At 45.5% G+C, this 16,222-nt stretch overlaps 1 protein-coding gene across 2 annotated transcripts in view; it reads left to right on the forward strand.

The window, feature by feature from the left end:
- LOC135563732 (late secretory pathway protein AVL9 homolog) overlaps positions 1-16,222 on the forward strand; it is a 52,791-nt gene that overhangs the window by 30,684 nt on the left and 5,885 nt on the right. For both annotated transcript variants that reach the window (XM_065006882.1, XM_065006883.1), the window contains 3 exons: positions 1,233-1,452; positions 3,069-3,186; positions 3,383-3,436. In XM_065006882.1, the coding sequence (XP_064862954.1) occupies positions 1,233-1,452; positions 3,069-3,186; positions 3,383-3,436 (392 nt within the window). The remainder of the gene's footprint in view (positions 1-1,232; positions 1,453-3,068; positions 3,187-3,382; positions 3,437-16,222) is intronic.

The following is a 16,222-nucleotide window of genomic DNA, read 5'->3' on the forward strand; positions in this document are numbered from 1 at the left end:
AAGCTAAGCAGGGTTGTTCCTGGTCGGTCCCTGGATGGGAGACCAGATGCTGCTGGCTTGGCTCTAAAGCTAAGCAGGGTTGGTCCTGGTCGGTCCCTGGATGGGAGACCAGATGTTGCTGGAAGTGGTGTTGAAGGGCCAGTAGGAGGCACTCTTTCCTCTGGTCTAAAATAATATATACCCCAATGCCCCAGGGCAGTGATTGGGGACACTGCCCCGTGTAGAGTGTCGTCTTTCAGATGGAACATTAAACGGGTGTCCTGACTCTCTGTGTATTTGATCATGTATATGTTTTTGCTATTTGTTCTTTGTTATAGAGCCAAAAAGATTGAAGTGGTTTACCCATACATCTCCATTTTGGATGGATAATTCTTCATGTTGTTTGTTTAGTGTTTTCCAATTTTGGTTAGAGTCTATGGATTCTTCAATTCCATCTCTCTCCATCTCTTCTTTCTCCTGGGTCCTGTTGGCCCGAAATGCGCATTATTCTAAGGGTGTGTCCCAAATGGAACCCTATTCCCTACACAGTGCACTACTTTAGACCAGAGCCCAAAGGCACCCTATTCCCTACACAGTGCACTACTTTAGACCAGGGACTATAACCACCCTATTCCCTACACAGTGCACTACTTTTGACCAGGGACTATAACCACCCTATTCCCTACACAGTGCACTACTTTAGACCAGGGACTATAACCACCCTATTCCCTACACAGTGCACTACTTTAGACCAGGGACTATAACCACCCTATTCCCTACACAGTGCACTACTTTAGACCAGGGACTATAACCACCTATTCCCTACACAGTGCACTACTTTAGACCAGGGACTATAACCACCCTATTCCCTACACAGTGCACTACTTTAGACCAGGGACTATAACCACCCTATTCCCTACACAGTGCACTACTTTAGACCAGGGACTATAACCACCCTATTCCCTACACAGTGCACTACTTTAGACCAGGGACTATAACCACCCTATTCCCTACACAGTGCACTACTTTAGACCAGGGACTATAACCACCCTATTCCCTACACAGTGCACTACTTTAGACCAGGGACTATAACCACCCTATTCCCTACACAGTGCACTACTTTTGACCAGTGTTACAGATGTTATATCCTGGATGTGTTTAACTCTCCCATGTGAAATCTGATTTGACCTGTATCGTGTGTGTGTGTGTGTGTGTGTGTGTGTGTGTGTGCGTGTCTCCGTCCATCCCACTAGGTGGAGGAAGCTAAGCTCCAGATCGGGGACCCTGAGTTGAGGAAGCTGCTAGGCCTGACCACGGCTGACCTGCGTTTTGCTGACTACCTGGTCAAACACGTGACAGAGAACCGTGAGGACGTATTTCTGGATGGGACCGGCTGGGAGGGAGGGGACGAGTGGATCAGGGCCCAGTTTGGACTCTACATACACTCCCTCCTATCCTCTACCTTACTAGAAGGTACTGATGATACACTCTACCTTACTAGAAGGTATTGATGATACACTCTACCTTACTAGAAGGTATTGATGATACACTCTACCTTACTAGAAGGTATTGATGATACACTCTACCTTACCAGAAGGTATTGATGATACACTCTACCTTACCAGAAGGTATTGATGATACACTCTACCTTACCAGAAGGTATTGATGATACACTCTACCTTACCAGAAGGTATTGATGATACACTCTACCGTACCAGAAGGTATTGATGATACACTCTACCTTACTAATCAAATCAAATGTATTTATATAGCCTGTACAGAAACCCAGCCTAAAACCCCAAACAGCAAGCAATGCAGGTGTAGAAGCATGGTGGTTAGGAAAAACTCCCTAGAAAGGCCCAAACCTAGGAAGAAACCTAGAGAGGAACCAGGCTATGGGGTGTGGCAAGTCCTCTTCTCGCTGTGCCGGGTGGAGATTATAACAGAACATGGATGTTCAAATGTTCATAAATGATCAGCATGGTCCAATAATAATTAGGCAGAACAGTTGAAACTGAAGCAGCAGCACGGCCAGGTGGACTGGGGACAGCAAGGAGTCATCATGTCAGGTAGTCCTGAGGCATGGTCCTAGGGCTCAGGTCCTCCGAGAGAGAGAAGGAAAGAGAGAATTAGAGAGAGCACACTTAAATTCACACAGGACACCGAATAGGACAGGAGAAGTACTCCAGATATAACAAACTGACCCTAGCCCCCCGACACATAAACTACTGCAGCATAAATACTGGAGGCTGAGACAGGAGGGGTCAGGAGACACTGTGGCCCCATCCGAGGACACCCCCGGGCAGGGCCAAACAGGAAGGATATAAACAGGAAGGATATTACTAGAAGGTATTGATTTTTGCAGGTCCATCAGTAGGCATCTTCTATTCAGCCATCATTTACATCCATTTTCAACCATCATCAGCAACTTGATTACTAATCTTTCCCTCAATCAAGTCTATAGATTCATGTCTGATTAGCATGGAGAAAATCATTTGTTTTCAGAGGATTTCACAACAATAGGCTAAATGTTTCCTGTCTCTCTCTTTCTCTCCCTCTCTCTCTCTCTCCTACTCCGTCTCTTTCTGTCTCTCTCTGTATCTCTCTCCTACTCTGTCTCTCTCTGTCTCTCTGTCTGTATGTCTGTCTCTGTCTCTCTCTCTGTATCTCTCTCCTACTCTGTCTCTCTCTGTCTCTCTTTCTGTCTCTCTGTCTCTTTCTGTCTCTTGGTCTCTGTCTGTCTCTTTCTCTCTCTCTCTGTCTGTCTCTCTGTCTCTTTCTGTCTCTTGGTCTCTGTCTGTCTCTTTCTCTCTCTCTCTTTCTGTCTGTCTCTCTTTCTGTCTCTCGGTCTCTTTCTGTCTCTTGGTCTCTGTCTCTGTCTCTCGGTCTCTTTCTGCCTAACTCTGTTTCTCTGTATCTTTCTGTCTCTCGGTCTCTTTCTGTCTAACTCTGTTTCTCTGTCTCTTTCTGTCTCTCGGTCTCTTTCTGTCTAACTCTGTTTCTCTGTCTCTTTCTGTCTCTCGGTCTCTTTCTGTCTAACTCTGTCTCTCGGTCTCTGTCTCTCGGTCTCTGTCTCTCTGTGTGTCCAGATAATGAGAAGTTGCTAGCGGACTGGGGCACTCCCTTCATCTCAGCCTGGAGGATCACACGCAACTACAGAGTGTGGTTCATCAACAAGCACCCAGCCATGGCCGAGATCACCCCAGGGTAAGAAACACATTCTGAGGGCGGTAGAGGCTCTGAGGGCGGTAGAGGCTCTGAGGGCGGTAGAGGCTCTGAGGGCGGTAGAGGCTCTGAGGGTGGTAGCTTGGTGTTGGATTGGTCATCTTTAGTGTCTTCTAAATGTAAAATATCTAGATGTTTGACTTGGATAAATAACCTGTGTTATTCCCTCCTTTCTCAGTCATCCGTTCCAAGGACAGTACAGTGCTGCTGATCTGAAACTAAGATTCTCACAGTGAGTACTTCAGTCTAACTAAGATTCTCACAGTGAGTACTTCAGTCTAACTAAGATTCTCACAGTGAGTACTTCAGTCTAACTAAGATTCTCACAGTGAGTACTTCAGTCTAACTAAGATTCTCACAGTGAGTACTTCAGTCTAACTAAGATTCTCACAGTGAGTACTTCAGTCCAATTAAGATTCTCACCGTGAGTACTTCAGTCCAATTAAGATTCTCACCGTGAGTACTTCAGTCTAACTAAGATTCTCACAGTGAGTACTTCAGTCTAACTAAGATTCTCACAGTGAGTACTTCAGTCTAACTAAGATTCTCACAGTGAGTACTTCAGTCTAACTAAGATTCTCACAGTGAGTACTTCAGTCCATTTAAGATTCTCACAGTGAGTACTTCAGTCCAACTAAGATTCTCACAGTGAGTACTTCAGTCCAATTAAGATTCTCACAGTGAGTACTTCAGTCCATTTAAGATTCTCACAGTGAGTACTTCAGTCCAACTAAGATTCTCACATTGAGTACTTCAGTCTAACTAAGATTCTCACAGTGAGTACTTCAGTCCATTTAAGATTCTCACAGTGAGTACTTCAGTCCAACTAAGATTCTCACAGTGAGTACTTCAGTCTAACTAAGATTCTCACAGTGAGTACTTCAGTCTAACTAAGATTCTCACCGTGAGTACTTCAGTCCAACTAAGATTCTCACCGTGAGTACTTCAGTCCAACTAAGATTCTCACAGTGAGTACTTCCGTCCAACTAAGATTCTCACAGTGAGTACTTCAGTCCAACTAAGATTCTCACAGTGAGTACTTCAGTCCAACTAAGATTCTCACCGTGAGTACTTCAGTCTAACTAAGATTCTCACAGTGAGTACTTCAGTCTAACTAAGATTCTCACCGTGAGTACTTCAGTCTAACTAAGATTCTCACAGTGAGTACTTCAGTCTAACTAAGATTCTCACAGTGAGTACTTCAGTCTAACTAAGATTCTCACAGTGAGTACTGCAGTCTAACTAAGATTCTCACAGTGAGTACTGCAGTCTAACTAAGATTCTCACAGTGAGTACTTCAGTCCAACTAAGATTCTCACAGTGAGTACTTCAGTCCAACTAAGATTCTCACAGTGAGTACTTCAGTCCAACTAAGATTCTCACAGTGAGTACTTCAGTCCAACTAAGATTCTCACCGTGAGTACTTCAGTCTAACTAAGATTCTCACAGTGAGTACTGCAGTCTAACTAAGATTCTCACAGTGAGTACTGCAGTCTAACTAAGATTCTCACAGTGAGTACTGCAGTCTAACTAAGATTCTCACAGTGAGTACTTCAGTCTAACTAAGATTCTCACAGTGAGTACTGCAGTCTAACTAAGATTCTCACAGTGAGTACTGCAGTCTAACTAAGATTCTCACAGTGAGTACTTCAGTCCAACTAAGATTCTCACAGTGAGTACTTCAGTCCAACTAAGATTCTCACAGTGAGTACTTCAGTCCAATTAAGATTCTCACTGTGAGTACTTCAGTCCAACTAAGATTCTCACCGTGAGTACTTCAGTCTAACTAAGATTCTCACAATGAGTACTTCAGTATTCTTTGACACCGTTCTACATATCTGTACTATAGGCTGTATCACACAATGTAATCATTGAAATGACAATCTCACAAAAAAATGCAGATGTCTGCCTCCCAGTGGTGAAGTTTGGTAGTGTTTCTATGCCAGGTGGACTGTGGCATAAAAAGGCCTTTCACTGCTTCTCATTTCACTGCTTCTCATGTCACTGCTTGTCTGATTATAATAATACAACACTATAGATAGTGAATCCTAATTTTTTTTTGCCAAGTACTGTGAAATGGCTGTGGCCTATTCCATCAACTCAGTGGCCTTGTGGTTAGTGTCAGCCCTAAGATTGGGAGGATTGGAGTTTCTATCCCCGGCTGAGTCATATCAAAGACTGTAAAAATGTGACCCAATGTGTGTCTACTTGGCACTCAGCATTAAGGAGATAGATTTAGGGGGGGGTAAGGCCTTACGGTGAGACTACAGTCCTGTCCAGGGGGTGTATTTGTACATTAAGCTGCCTGACACTACAGAAACAGGAGATAGAATGGCGTTTAACTCCATACGATGAGACTACAGTCCTGTCCAGGGGGTGTATTTGTACATTAAGCTGCCTCACCCTACAGAAAGCAGATATGTCCACAAGGCTACTTCCTTACTTATGAGATGAGCAGAGATGTCCTCAAGTCCAAGTCAACACTTTCGAGGGAAGAGTCGAGTCATAGTGTTGAGGACCAGCGAGTATAAATCCTTGACCTGATTTCTGATGACATTTCTGAGGATTGAAGCAAATCCTCCTGCCATCTTGCTAAACTGTATTCAGAGAGAAGTTGGGGAAAATGAATCCCAAACCAAGCGGAATCCAGAAGTCTCCAACACAGCACCACGGAGTCACTGACTCCTTACATATTGACCATATTCTAAACTGGGATAAAGGAATGAGCGGTCCTCACACAGAATATAGCTGATTCCCAGTGATGTCTCCCTGCATCTAAACATACTGTACGTTACATATACTACATTTCTACCTAATCAATATTTGTTTTTAGCCCAGCACCGGTAGTCTCAAATTTAGGATGTGCATATGGCCCTCCCTTCCTCCAGGTTCTAAACTCTGGTGTTCTAAACTCTGGTGTTCTAAACTCTGTTTTAAACTCTGGTGTTCTAAACTCTGTTTTAAACTCTGGCGTTTTAAACTCTGGTGTTTTAAACTCTGGTGTTTTAAACTCTGGCGTTTTAAACTCTGGTGTTCTAAACTCTGGTGTTCTAAACTCTGGTGTTCTAAACTCTGTTTTAAACTCTGGCGTTCTAAACTCTGGCGTTTTAAACTCTGGCGTTCTAAACTCTGGCGTTCTAAACTCTGGTGTTTTTAAACTCTCTAAACTCTGGTGTTCGAAACTCTGGTGTTCTAAACTCTGGTGTTTTAAACTCTGGGTGTCCTAAACTCTGTGTCCTAAACTCTGTGTCCTCAACTCCATATTCTCCTGTAACATATAGCTAGGTGCCATGTTTCACTGCAGTCACACTATTCCATAGAGTACTTAGCTACTAATAACTGCCCTGCTTGTGATGGTGATAGAGAAAGACACCAGGTCTCATATTTTGCTCCGTCCATTAATTATGACAGAGGTTCATTCTCAAAAACCTTTGCTGGCGGTGTTCGGGTCGGGACTTGGGTTACGTTCCAGGAAGTGTCCAGGAAATGCGATCCTGCCGTGCGTTGACTGTCCCGGGTCTTCAGCCCTGCCTCTAGGGCTACCCTCCAGACATTTCCCCCTGCCTCCAACCAATGTCGGCATCCCAAATGGAACCCTATTCCCTATATAGCGCACTAATTTTGACCAGAGCTCTATGGAACCCTATTCCCTATATAGCGCACTACTTTTGACCAGAGCTCTATGGAACCCTATTCCCTATATAGCGCACTACTTTTGACCGGGACCCATAGGGAATAGAATGCCCTATATAGGGAATAGGGTGCCATTTGGGACGCACACCACACGTCTTCATCCTTAACTTCTCTATTGATGAGAACATGGAGAGGTCTGCTTTATGGAGAGGTCTGCTTTATGGAGAGGTCTGCTTTATGGAGAGGTCTGCTTTATGGAGAGGTCTGCTTTATGGAGAGGTCTGCTTTATGGAGAGGTCTGCTTTATGGAGAGGTCTGCTTTATGGAGAGGTCTGCTTTATGGAGAGAACATGGAGAGGTCTGCTTTATGGAGAGAACATGGAGAGGTCTGCTTGGTGGTGAGAACATGGAGAGGTCTGCTTTATGGAGAGAACATGGAGAGGTCTGCTTTGTGGTGAGAACATGGAGAGGTCTGCTTTGTGGTGAGAACATGGAGAGGTCTGCTTTGTGGTGAGAACATGGAGAGGTCTGCTTTATGGAGAGAACATGGAGAGGTCTGCTTGGTGGTGAGAACATGGAGAGGTCTGCTTTATGGAGAGAACATGGAGAGGTCTGCTTTATGGTGAGAACATGGAGAGGTCTGCTTTATGGAGAGAACATGGAAAGGTCTGATTTATGGAGAGAACATGGAGAGGTCTGCTTGGTGGAGAGAACATGGAGAGGTCTGCTTTATGGAGAGAACATGGAGAGGTCTGCTTTATGGAGAGAACATGGAGAGGTCTGCTTTATGGAGAGAACATGGAGAGGTCTGCTTGGTGGAGAGAACATGGAGAGGTCTGCTTTATGGAGAGAACATGGAGAGGTCTGCTTGGTGGTGAGAACATGGAGAGGTCTGCTTTATGGAGAGAACATGGAGAGGTCTGCTTTATGGAGAGAACACGGAGAGGTCTCTGTTTTATGGAGAGAACATGGAGAGGTCTGCTTTATGGTGAGAACATGGAGAGGTCTGCTTTATGGTGAAATACCTTCCGGCGCCGACTGAGATGGCCGCCTCGCTTCGCGTTCCTAGGAAACTATGCAGTTTTTTGTTTTTTTACGTGTTATTTCTTACATTAGTACCCCAGGTCATCTTAGGTTTCATTACATACAGTCGAGAAGAACTACTGAATATAAGATCAGCGCCAACTCACCATCAGTACGACCAAGAATATGTTTTCCGCGACGCGGATCCGGTGTTCTGCCTTACAAACAGGACAACGGAATGGATCGCATGCAGCGACCCAAGGAAACGACTCCGAAAAAGAGGGAAACGAGGCGGTGTTCTGGTCAGACTCCGAAAAAGGGCACATCGCGCACCACTCCCCAGCATTCTTCTTGCCAATGTCCAGTCTCTTGACAACAAGGTTGACGAAATCCGAGCAAGGGTAGCATTCCAGAGGGACATCAGAGACTGCAACGTTCTCTGCTTCACAGAAACATGGCTTACTGGGAAGACGCTATCCGATGCGGTGCAGCCAACGGGTTTCTCCACGCATCGCGCCGACAGAAACAAACATCTTTCTGGTAAGAAGAGGGGCGGGGGCGTATGCCTCATGACTAACGAGACATGGTGTGATGAAGGAAACATACAGGAACTCAAATCCTTCTGTTCACCTGATTTAGAATTCCTCACAATCAAATGTAGACCGCATTATCTTCCAAGAGAATTCTCCTCGATTATAATCACAGCCGTATATATCCCCCAAGCAGACACATCGATGGCTCTGAACGAACTTTATTTAACTCTTTGCAAACTGGAAACCATTTATCCGGAGGCTGCATTCATTGTAGCTGGGGATTTTAACAAAGCTAATCTGAAAACAAGACTCCCTAAATTTTACCAGCATATCGATTGCGCAACCAGGGGTGGTAAAACCTTGGATCATTGTTACTCTAACTTCCGCGACGCATATAAGGCCCTGCCCCGCCCCCTTTCGGAAAAGCTGACCACGACTCCATTTTGCTGATCCCTGCCTACAGGCAGAAACTAAAACAAGAGACTCCCACGCTGAGGTCTGTCCAACGCTGGTCAGACCAAGCTGACTCCACACTCCAAGACTGCTTCCATCACGTGGACTGGGACATGTTTCGTATTGCGTCAGATGGAAATATTGACGAATACGCTGATTCGGTGTGCGAGTTCATTAGAACGTGCGTCGAAGATGTCGTTCCCATAGCAACGATAAAAACATTCCCAAACCAGAAACCGTGGATTGATGGCAGCATTCGCGTGAAACTGAAAGCGCGAACCACTGCTTTTAATCAGGGCAAGGTGTCTAGTAATATGTCCGAATATAAACAATGCAGCTATTCCCTCCGCAAGGCTATTAAACAAGCTAAGCGTCAGTACAGAGACAAAGTGGAATCTCAATTCAATGGCTCAGACACAAGAGGCATGTGGCAGGGTCTACAGTCAATCACGGACTACAAGAAGAAACCCAGCCCAGTCACGGACCAGGATGTCTTGCTCCCAGGCAGACTAAATAACTTTTTGCCCGCTTTGAGGACAATACAGTGCCACTGACACGGCCTGCAACGAAAACATGCGGTCTCTCCTTCACTGCAGCCGAGGTGAGTAAGACATTTAAACGTGTTAACCCTCGCAAGGCTGCAGGCCCAGACGGCATCCCCAGCCGCGCCTCAGAGCATGCGCAGACCAGCTGGCCGGTGTGTTTACGGACATATTCAATCAATCCCTATACCAGTCTGCTGTTCCCACATGCTTCAAGAGGGCCACCATTGTTCCTGTTCCCAAGAAAGCTAAGGTAACTGAGCTAAACGACTACCGCCCGTAGCACTCACTTCCGTCATCATGAAGTGCTTTGAGAGACTAGTCAAGGACCATATCACCTCCACCCTACCTGACACCCTAGACCCACTCCAATTTGCTTACCGCCCAAATAGGTCCACAGACGATGCAATCTCAACCACACTGCCCTAACCCACCTGGACAAGAGGAATACCTATGTGAGAATGCTGTTCATCGACTACAGCTCGGCATTCAACACCATAGTACCCTCCAAGCTCGTCATCAAGCTCGAGACCCTGGGTCTCGACCCCGCCCTGTGCAACTGGGTACTGGACTTCCTGACGGGCCGCCCCCAGGTGGTGAGGGTAGGCAACAACATCTCCTCCCCGCTGATCCTCAACACGGGGGCCCCACAAGGGTGCGTTCTGAGCCCTCTCCTGTACTCCCTGTTCACCCACGACTGCGTGGCCATGCACGCTCCAACTCAATCATCAAGTTTGCGGACGACACAACAGTGGTAGGCTTGATTACCAACAACGACGAGACGGCCTACAGGGAGGAGGTGAGGGCCCTCGGAGTGTGGTGTCAGGAAAATAACCTCACACTCAACGTCAACAAAACTAAGGAGATGATTGTGGACTTCAGAAACAGCAGAGGGAACACCCCTATCCACATCGATGGATCAGTAGTGGAGAGGGTAGCAAGTTTTAAGTTCCTCGGCATACACATCACAGACAAACTGAATTGGTCCACTCACACTGACAGCGTCGTGAAGAAGGCGCAGCAGCGCCTCTTCAACCTCAGGAGGCTGAAGAAATTCGGCTTGTCACCAAAAGCACTCACAAACTTCTACAGATGCACAATCGAGAGCATCCTGGCGGGCTGTATCACCGCCTGGTATGGCAACTGCTCCGCCCTCAACCGTAAGGCTCTCCAGAGGGTAATGAGGTCTGCACAACGCATCACCGGGGGCAAACTACCTGCCCTCCAGGACACCTACACCACCCGATGTTACAGGAAGGCCATAAAGATCATCAAGGACATCAACCACCCGAACCACTGCCTGTTCACCCCGCTATCATCCAGAAGGCGAGGTCAGTACAGGTGCATCAAAGCTGGGACCGAGAGACTGAAAAACAGCTTCTATCTCAAGGCCATCAGACTGTTAAACAGCCACCACTAACATTGAGGGGCTGCTGCCAACACACTGTCATTGACACTGACCCAACTCCAGCCACTTTAATAATGGGAATTGATGGGAAATGATGTAAATATATCACTAGCCACTTTAAACAATGCTACCTTATATAATGTTACTTACCCTACATTATTCATCTCATATGCATATGTATATACTGTACTCTAGATCATCGACTGCATCCTTATGTCACTAGCCACTTTAACTATGCCACTTTGTTTACTTTGTCTACATACTCATCTCATATGTATATACTGTACGCGATACCATCTACTGTATGCTGCTCTGTACCATCACTCATTCATATATCCTTATGTACATATTCCTTATCCCCTTACACTGTGTATAAGACAGTAGTTTTGGAATTGTTAGTTAGATTACTTGTTGGTTATTACTGCATTGTCGGAACTAGAAGCACAAGCATTTCGCTACAAGATTCATAATGATAAGTATCAGGTCATTCAAAGTCCCTGCTATACTCTGATAGTGTAAGACACTGAATCAAATCAAAGTTATGTCACGTGCTCCAAATACAACAGGTGTAGTAGACCTCACAGTGAAATGCTGAATACAACAGGTGTAGGTAGACCTCACAGTGAAATGCTGAATACAACAGGTGTAGTAGACCTTACAGTGAAATGCTGAATACAACAGGTGTAGTAGACCTTACAGTGAAATGCTGAATACAACAGGTGTAGTAGACCTTACAGTGAAATGCTGAATACAACAGGTGTAGTAGACCTTACAGTGAAATGCTGAATACAACAGGTGTAGTAGACCTTACAGTGAAATGCTGAATTCAACAGGTGTAGTAGACCTCACAGTGAAATGCTGAATACAACAGGTGTAGTAGACCTTACAGTGAAATGATGAATACAACAGGTGTAGTAGACCTCACAGTGAAATGCTGAATACAACAGGTGTAGTAGACCTTACAGTGAAATGCTGAATACAACAGGTGTAGGTAGACCTTACAGTGAAATGCTGAATACAACAGGTGTAGTAGACCTTACAGTGAAATGCTGAATTCAACAGGTGTAGTAGACCTCACAGTGAAATGCTGAATACAACAGGTGTAGTAGACCTCACAGTGAAATGCTGAATACAACAGGTGTAGTAGACCTCATAGTGAAATGCTGAATACAACAGGTGTAGTAGACCTCACAGTGAAATGCTGAATACAACAGGTGTAGTAGACCTTACAGTGAAATGCTGAATACAACAGGTGTAGTAGACCTCACAGTGAAATGCTGAATACAACAGGTGTAGTAGACCTCACAGTGAAATGCTGAATACAACAGGTGTAGTAGACCTTACAGTGAAATGCTGAATACAACAGGTGTAGTAGACCTCACAGTGAAATGCTGAATACAACAGGTGTAGTAGACCTCACAGTGAAATGCTGAATACAACAGGTGTAGTAGACCTCACAGTGAAATGCTGAATACAACAGGTGTAGTAGACCTCACAGTGAAATGCTGAATACAACAGGTGTAGTAGACCTCACAGTGAAATGCTGAATACAACAGGTGTAGTAGACCTTACAGTGAAATGCTGAATACAACAGGTGTAGTAGACCTTACAGTGAAATGCTGAATACAACAGGTGTAGTAGACCTCACAGTGAAATGCTGAATACAACAGGTGTAGTAGACATTACAGTGAAATGCTGAATACAACAGGTGTAGTAGACCTTACAGTGAAATGCTGAATTACAACAGGTGTAGTAGACCTTACAGTGAAATGCTGAATTACAACAGGTGTAGTAGACCTTACAGTGAAATGCTGAATACAACAGGTGTAGTAGACCTTACAGTGAAATGCTGAATACAACAGGTGTAGTAGACCTTACAGTGAAATGCTGAATTACAACAGGTGTAGTAGACCTTACAGTGAAATGCTGAATTACAACAGGTGTAGTAGACCTTACAGTGAAATGCTGAATTACAACAGGTGTAGTAGACCTCACAGTGAAATGCTGAATACAACAGGTGTAGTAGACCTTACAGTGAAATGCTGAATACAACAGGTGTAGTAGACCTTACAGTGAAATGCTGAATACAACAGGTGTAGTAGACCTCACAGTGAAATGCTGAATACAACAGGTGTAGTAGACCTTACAGTGAAATGCTGAATACAACAGGTGTAGTAGACCTTACAGTGAAATGCTGACTTACAGGCTCTAACCAACAATGCAATTTTTAAGTAAAAAATAGGTATTAGGTGAACAATAGATAAGAAAATAAAAAACAACAGTAAAAAGACAGTAGTGAGGCTCTAAACAATAACAGTAGTGAGGCTCTAAACAATAACAGTAGTGAGGCTCTAAACAATAACAGTAGTGAGGCTCTATACAGTAGAGAGGCTCTATACAGTAGAGAGGCTCTATGCAGTAGAGAGGCTATATACAGTAGAGAGGCTCTATGCAGTAGAGAGGCTCTATACAGTAGAGAGGCTCTATACAGTAGAGAGGCTCTATGCAGTAGAGAGGCTCTATGCAGTAGAGAGGCTCTATGCAGTAGAGAGGCTCTATACAGTAGAGAGGCTCTATGCAGTAGAGAGGCTCTATGCAGTAGAGAGGCTCTATGCAGTAGAGAGGCTCTATACAGTAGAGAGGCTCTATGCAGTAGAGAGGCTCTATGCAGTAGAGAGGCTCTATGCAGTAGAGAGGCTCTATGCAGTAGAGAGGCTCTATGCAGTAGAGAGGCTCTATGCAGTAGAGAGGCTATATACAGGAGAGGCTCTATACAGTAGAGAGGCTCTATACAGTAGAGAGGCTCTATGCAGTAGAGAGGCTCTATGCAGTAGAGAGGCTATATACAGGAGAGGTTCTATACAGTAGAGAGGCTCTATACAGTAGAGAGGCTCTATACAGTAGAGAGGCTCTATACAGTAGAGAGGCTCTATGCAGTAGAGAGGCTCTATGCAGTAGAGAGGCTCTATGCAGTAGAGAGGCTCTATGCAGTAGAGAGGCTATATACAGGAGAGGCTCTATACAGTAGAGAGGCTCTATGCAGTAGAGAGGCTCTATGCAGTAGAGAGGCTCTATGCAGTAGAGAGGCTCTATGCAGTAGAGAGGCTCTATGCAGTAGAGAGGCTCTATACAGTAGAGAGGCTCTATGCAGTAGAGAGGCTCTATGCAGTAGAGAGGCTATATACAGGAGAGGCTCTATACAGTAGAGAGGCTCTATGCAGTAGAGAGGCTCTATGCAGTAGAGAGGCTCTATGCAGTAGAGAGGCTCTATGCAGTAGAGAGGCTATATACAGGAGAGGCTCTATACAGTAGAGAGGCTCTATGCAGTAGAGAGGCTCTATGCAGTAGAGAGGCTCTATGCAGTAGAGAGGCTATATACAGGAGAGGCTCTATACAGTAGAGAGGCTCTATACAGTAGAGAGGCTCTATGCAGTAGAGAGGCTCTATGCAGTAGAGAGGCTCTATACAGTAGAGAGGCTCTATACAGTAGAGAGGCTCTATGCAGTATAGAGGCTATATACAGGAGAGGCTCTATACAGTAGAGAGGCTCTATGCAGTAGAGAGGCTATATGCAGTAGAGAGGCTCTATGCAGTAGAGAGGCTCTATGCAGTAGAGAGGCTCTATGCAGTAGAGAGGCTCTATGCAGTAGAGAGGCTCTATGCAGGAGAGGCTCTATACAGGAGAGGCTCTATACAGTAGAGAGGCTCTATACAGTAGAGAGGCTCTATACAGTAGAGAGGCTCTATACAGTAGAGAGGCTCTATACAGTAGAGAGGCTCTATGCAGTAGAGAGGCTCTATGCAGTAGAGAGGCTCTATGCAGTAGAGAGGCTCTATACAGTAGAGAGGCTCTATGCAGTAGAGAGGCTATATACAGACACTGGTTAGTCAGGCTGATTGAGGTAGTATGTACAGTGACTATGCATATAAGATAAACAGAGAGCATCAGCAGCGTAAAAGAGGGGTTGGGAGGGGGCACACAATGCAAATAGTCCGGGTGGCCATTTGATTACCTGTTCAGGAGTCTCATGGCTTGGAGGTAAAAACTGTTGAGGAGCCTTTTTGTCCTAGACTTGGCACTCCGGTACCGCTTGCCATGCGTTAGTAGAGAGAACAGTCTATGACTGGGGTCTTTGACAATTTTTAGGGCCTTCCTCTGACACCTCCTGGTATAGAGGTCCTGGATGGCAGGAAGCTTAGCCCCAGTGATGTACTGGGCCGTACGCCTTACCCTCTGTAGTGCCTTGCGGTTGGAGGCCGAGCAATTGCCGTACCAGGCAGTGATGCAACCAGTCAGGATGCTCTCGATGTTGCAGCTGTAGAACCTTTTGAGGATCTGAGGACCCATGCCAAATCTTTTTAGTGTCCTGAGGGGGAATAGGCTTTGTCATGCCGTCTTCACGACTGTCTTGGTGTGTTTGGACCATTCTAGTTTGTTGGTGATGTGGACACTGAAGCTCTCAACCTGCTGCATTACTGTGAAGGCTGCCATGCATTGGTACAGTGAGAGTTCAGAGGAGTAGCTACAGTTGAAGTCGGAAGTTTATATACACTTAGCTTGGAGTCATTAAAACTCATTTTTCAACCACTCCACACATTTCTTGAGAGCCATGTCTGCCTACGGCTGCCTTTCTCAATAGCAAGGCTATGCTCACTGAGTCTGTACATAGTCGAAGCTTTCCTTAAGTTTGGGTCAGTCACAGTGGTCAGGTATTCTGCCGCTGTGTACTCTCTGTTTAGGGTCAAATAGCATTCTGGTTTTTATTTCCAATGTGTCAAGTAATTATCTTTTTGTTTTCTCATGATTTGGTTGGGTGTTCTCTCCAATTTACGTTGTACACAGAGGGTAATTTTGCAGAATTCTGCATGCAGAGTCTCAATTTGGTGTTTGTCCTATTATGTGAATTATTGGCTGGTGAGTGGACCGCAGACCTCACAACCATAAAGGGCAATGGGTTCTATATCTCTCCTCTGGCCGGCCTGGGGCAGTAGAATAACTCTCCTCTGGCCAGTCTGGGGCAGTAGGGATGTAGAATATCTCTCCTCTAGCCAGTCTGGGGCAGTAGAATAACTCTCCTCTAGCCAGTCTGGGGCAGTAGGGATGTAGAATATCTCTCCTCTGGCCGGCCTGGGGCAGTAGGGATGTAGAATCTCTCTCCTCTAGCCGGCCTGGGGCAGTAGAATATCTCTCCTCTAGCCGGCCTGGGGCAGTAGAATCTCTCTCCTCTAGCCAGTCTGGGGCAGTAGAATCTCTCTCCTCTAGCCAGTCTGGGGCAGTAGGGATGTAGAATATCTCTCCTCTAGCCAGTCTGGGGCAGTAGAATATCTCTCCTCTAGCCAGTCTGGGGCAGTAGAATCTCTCTCCTCTAGCCAGTCTGGGGCAGTAGAATCTCTCTCCTCTGGCCGGCCTGGGGCAGTAGAGATGT

This window comes from Oncorhynchus nerka, linkage group LG22 (assembly GCF_034236695.1).
Source record: "Oncorhynchus nerka isolate Pitt River linkage group LG22, Oner_Uvic_2.0, whole genome shotgun sequence".
In the NCBI taxonomy this organism is placed as follows: domain Eukaryota; kingdom Metazoa; phylum Chordata; class Actinopteri; order Salmoniformes; family Salmonidae; genus Oncorhynchus; species Oncorhynchus nerka.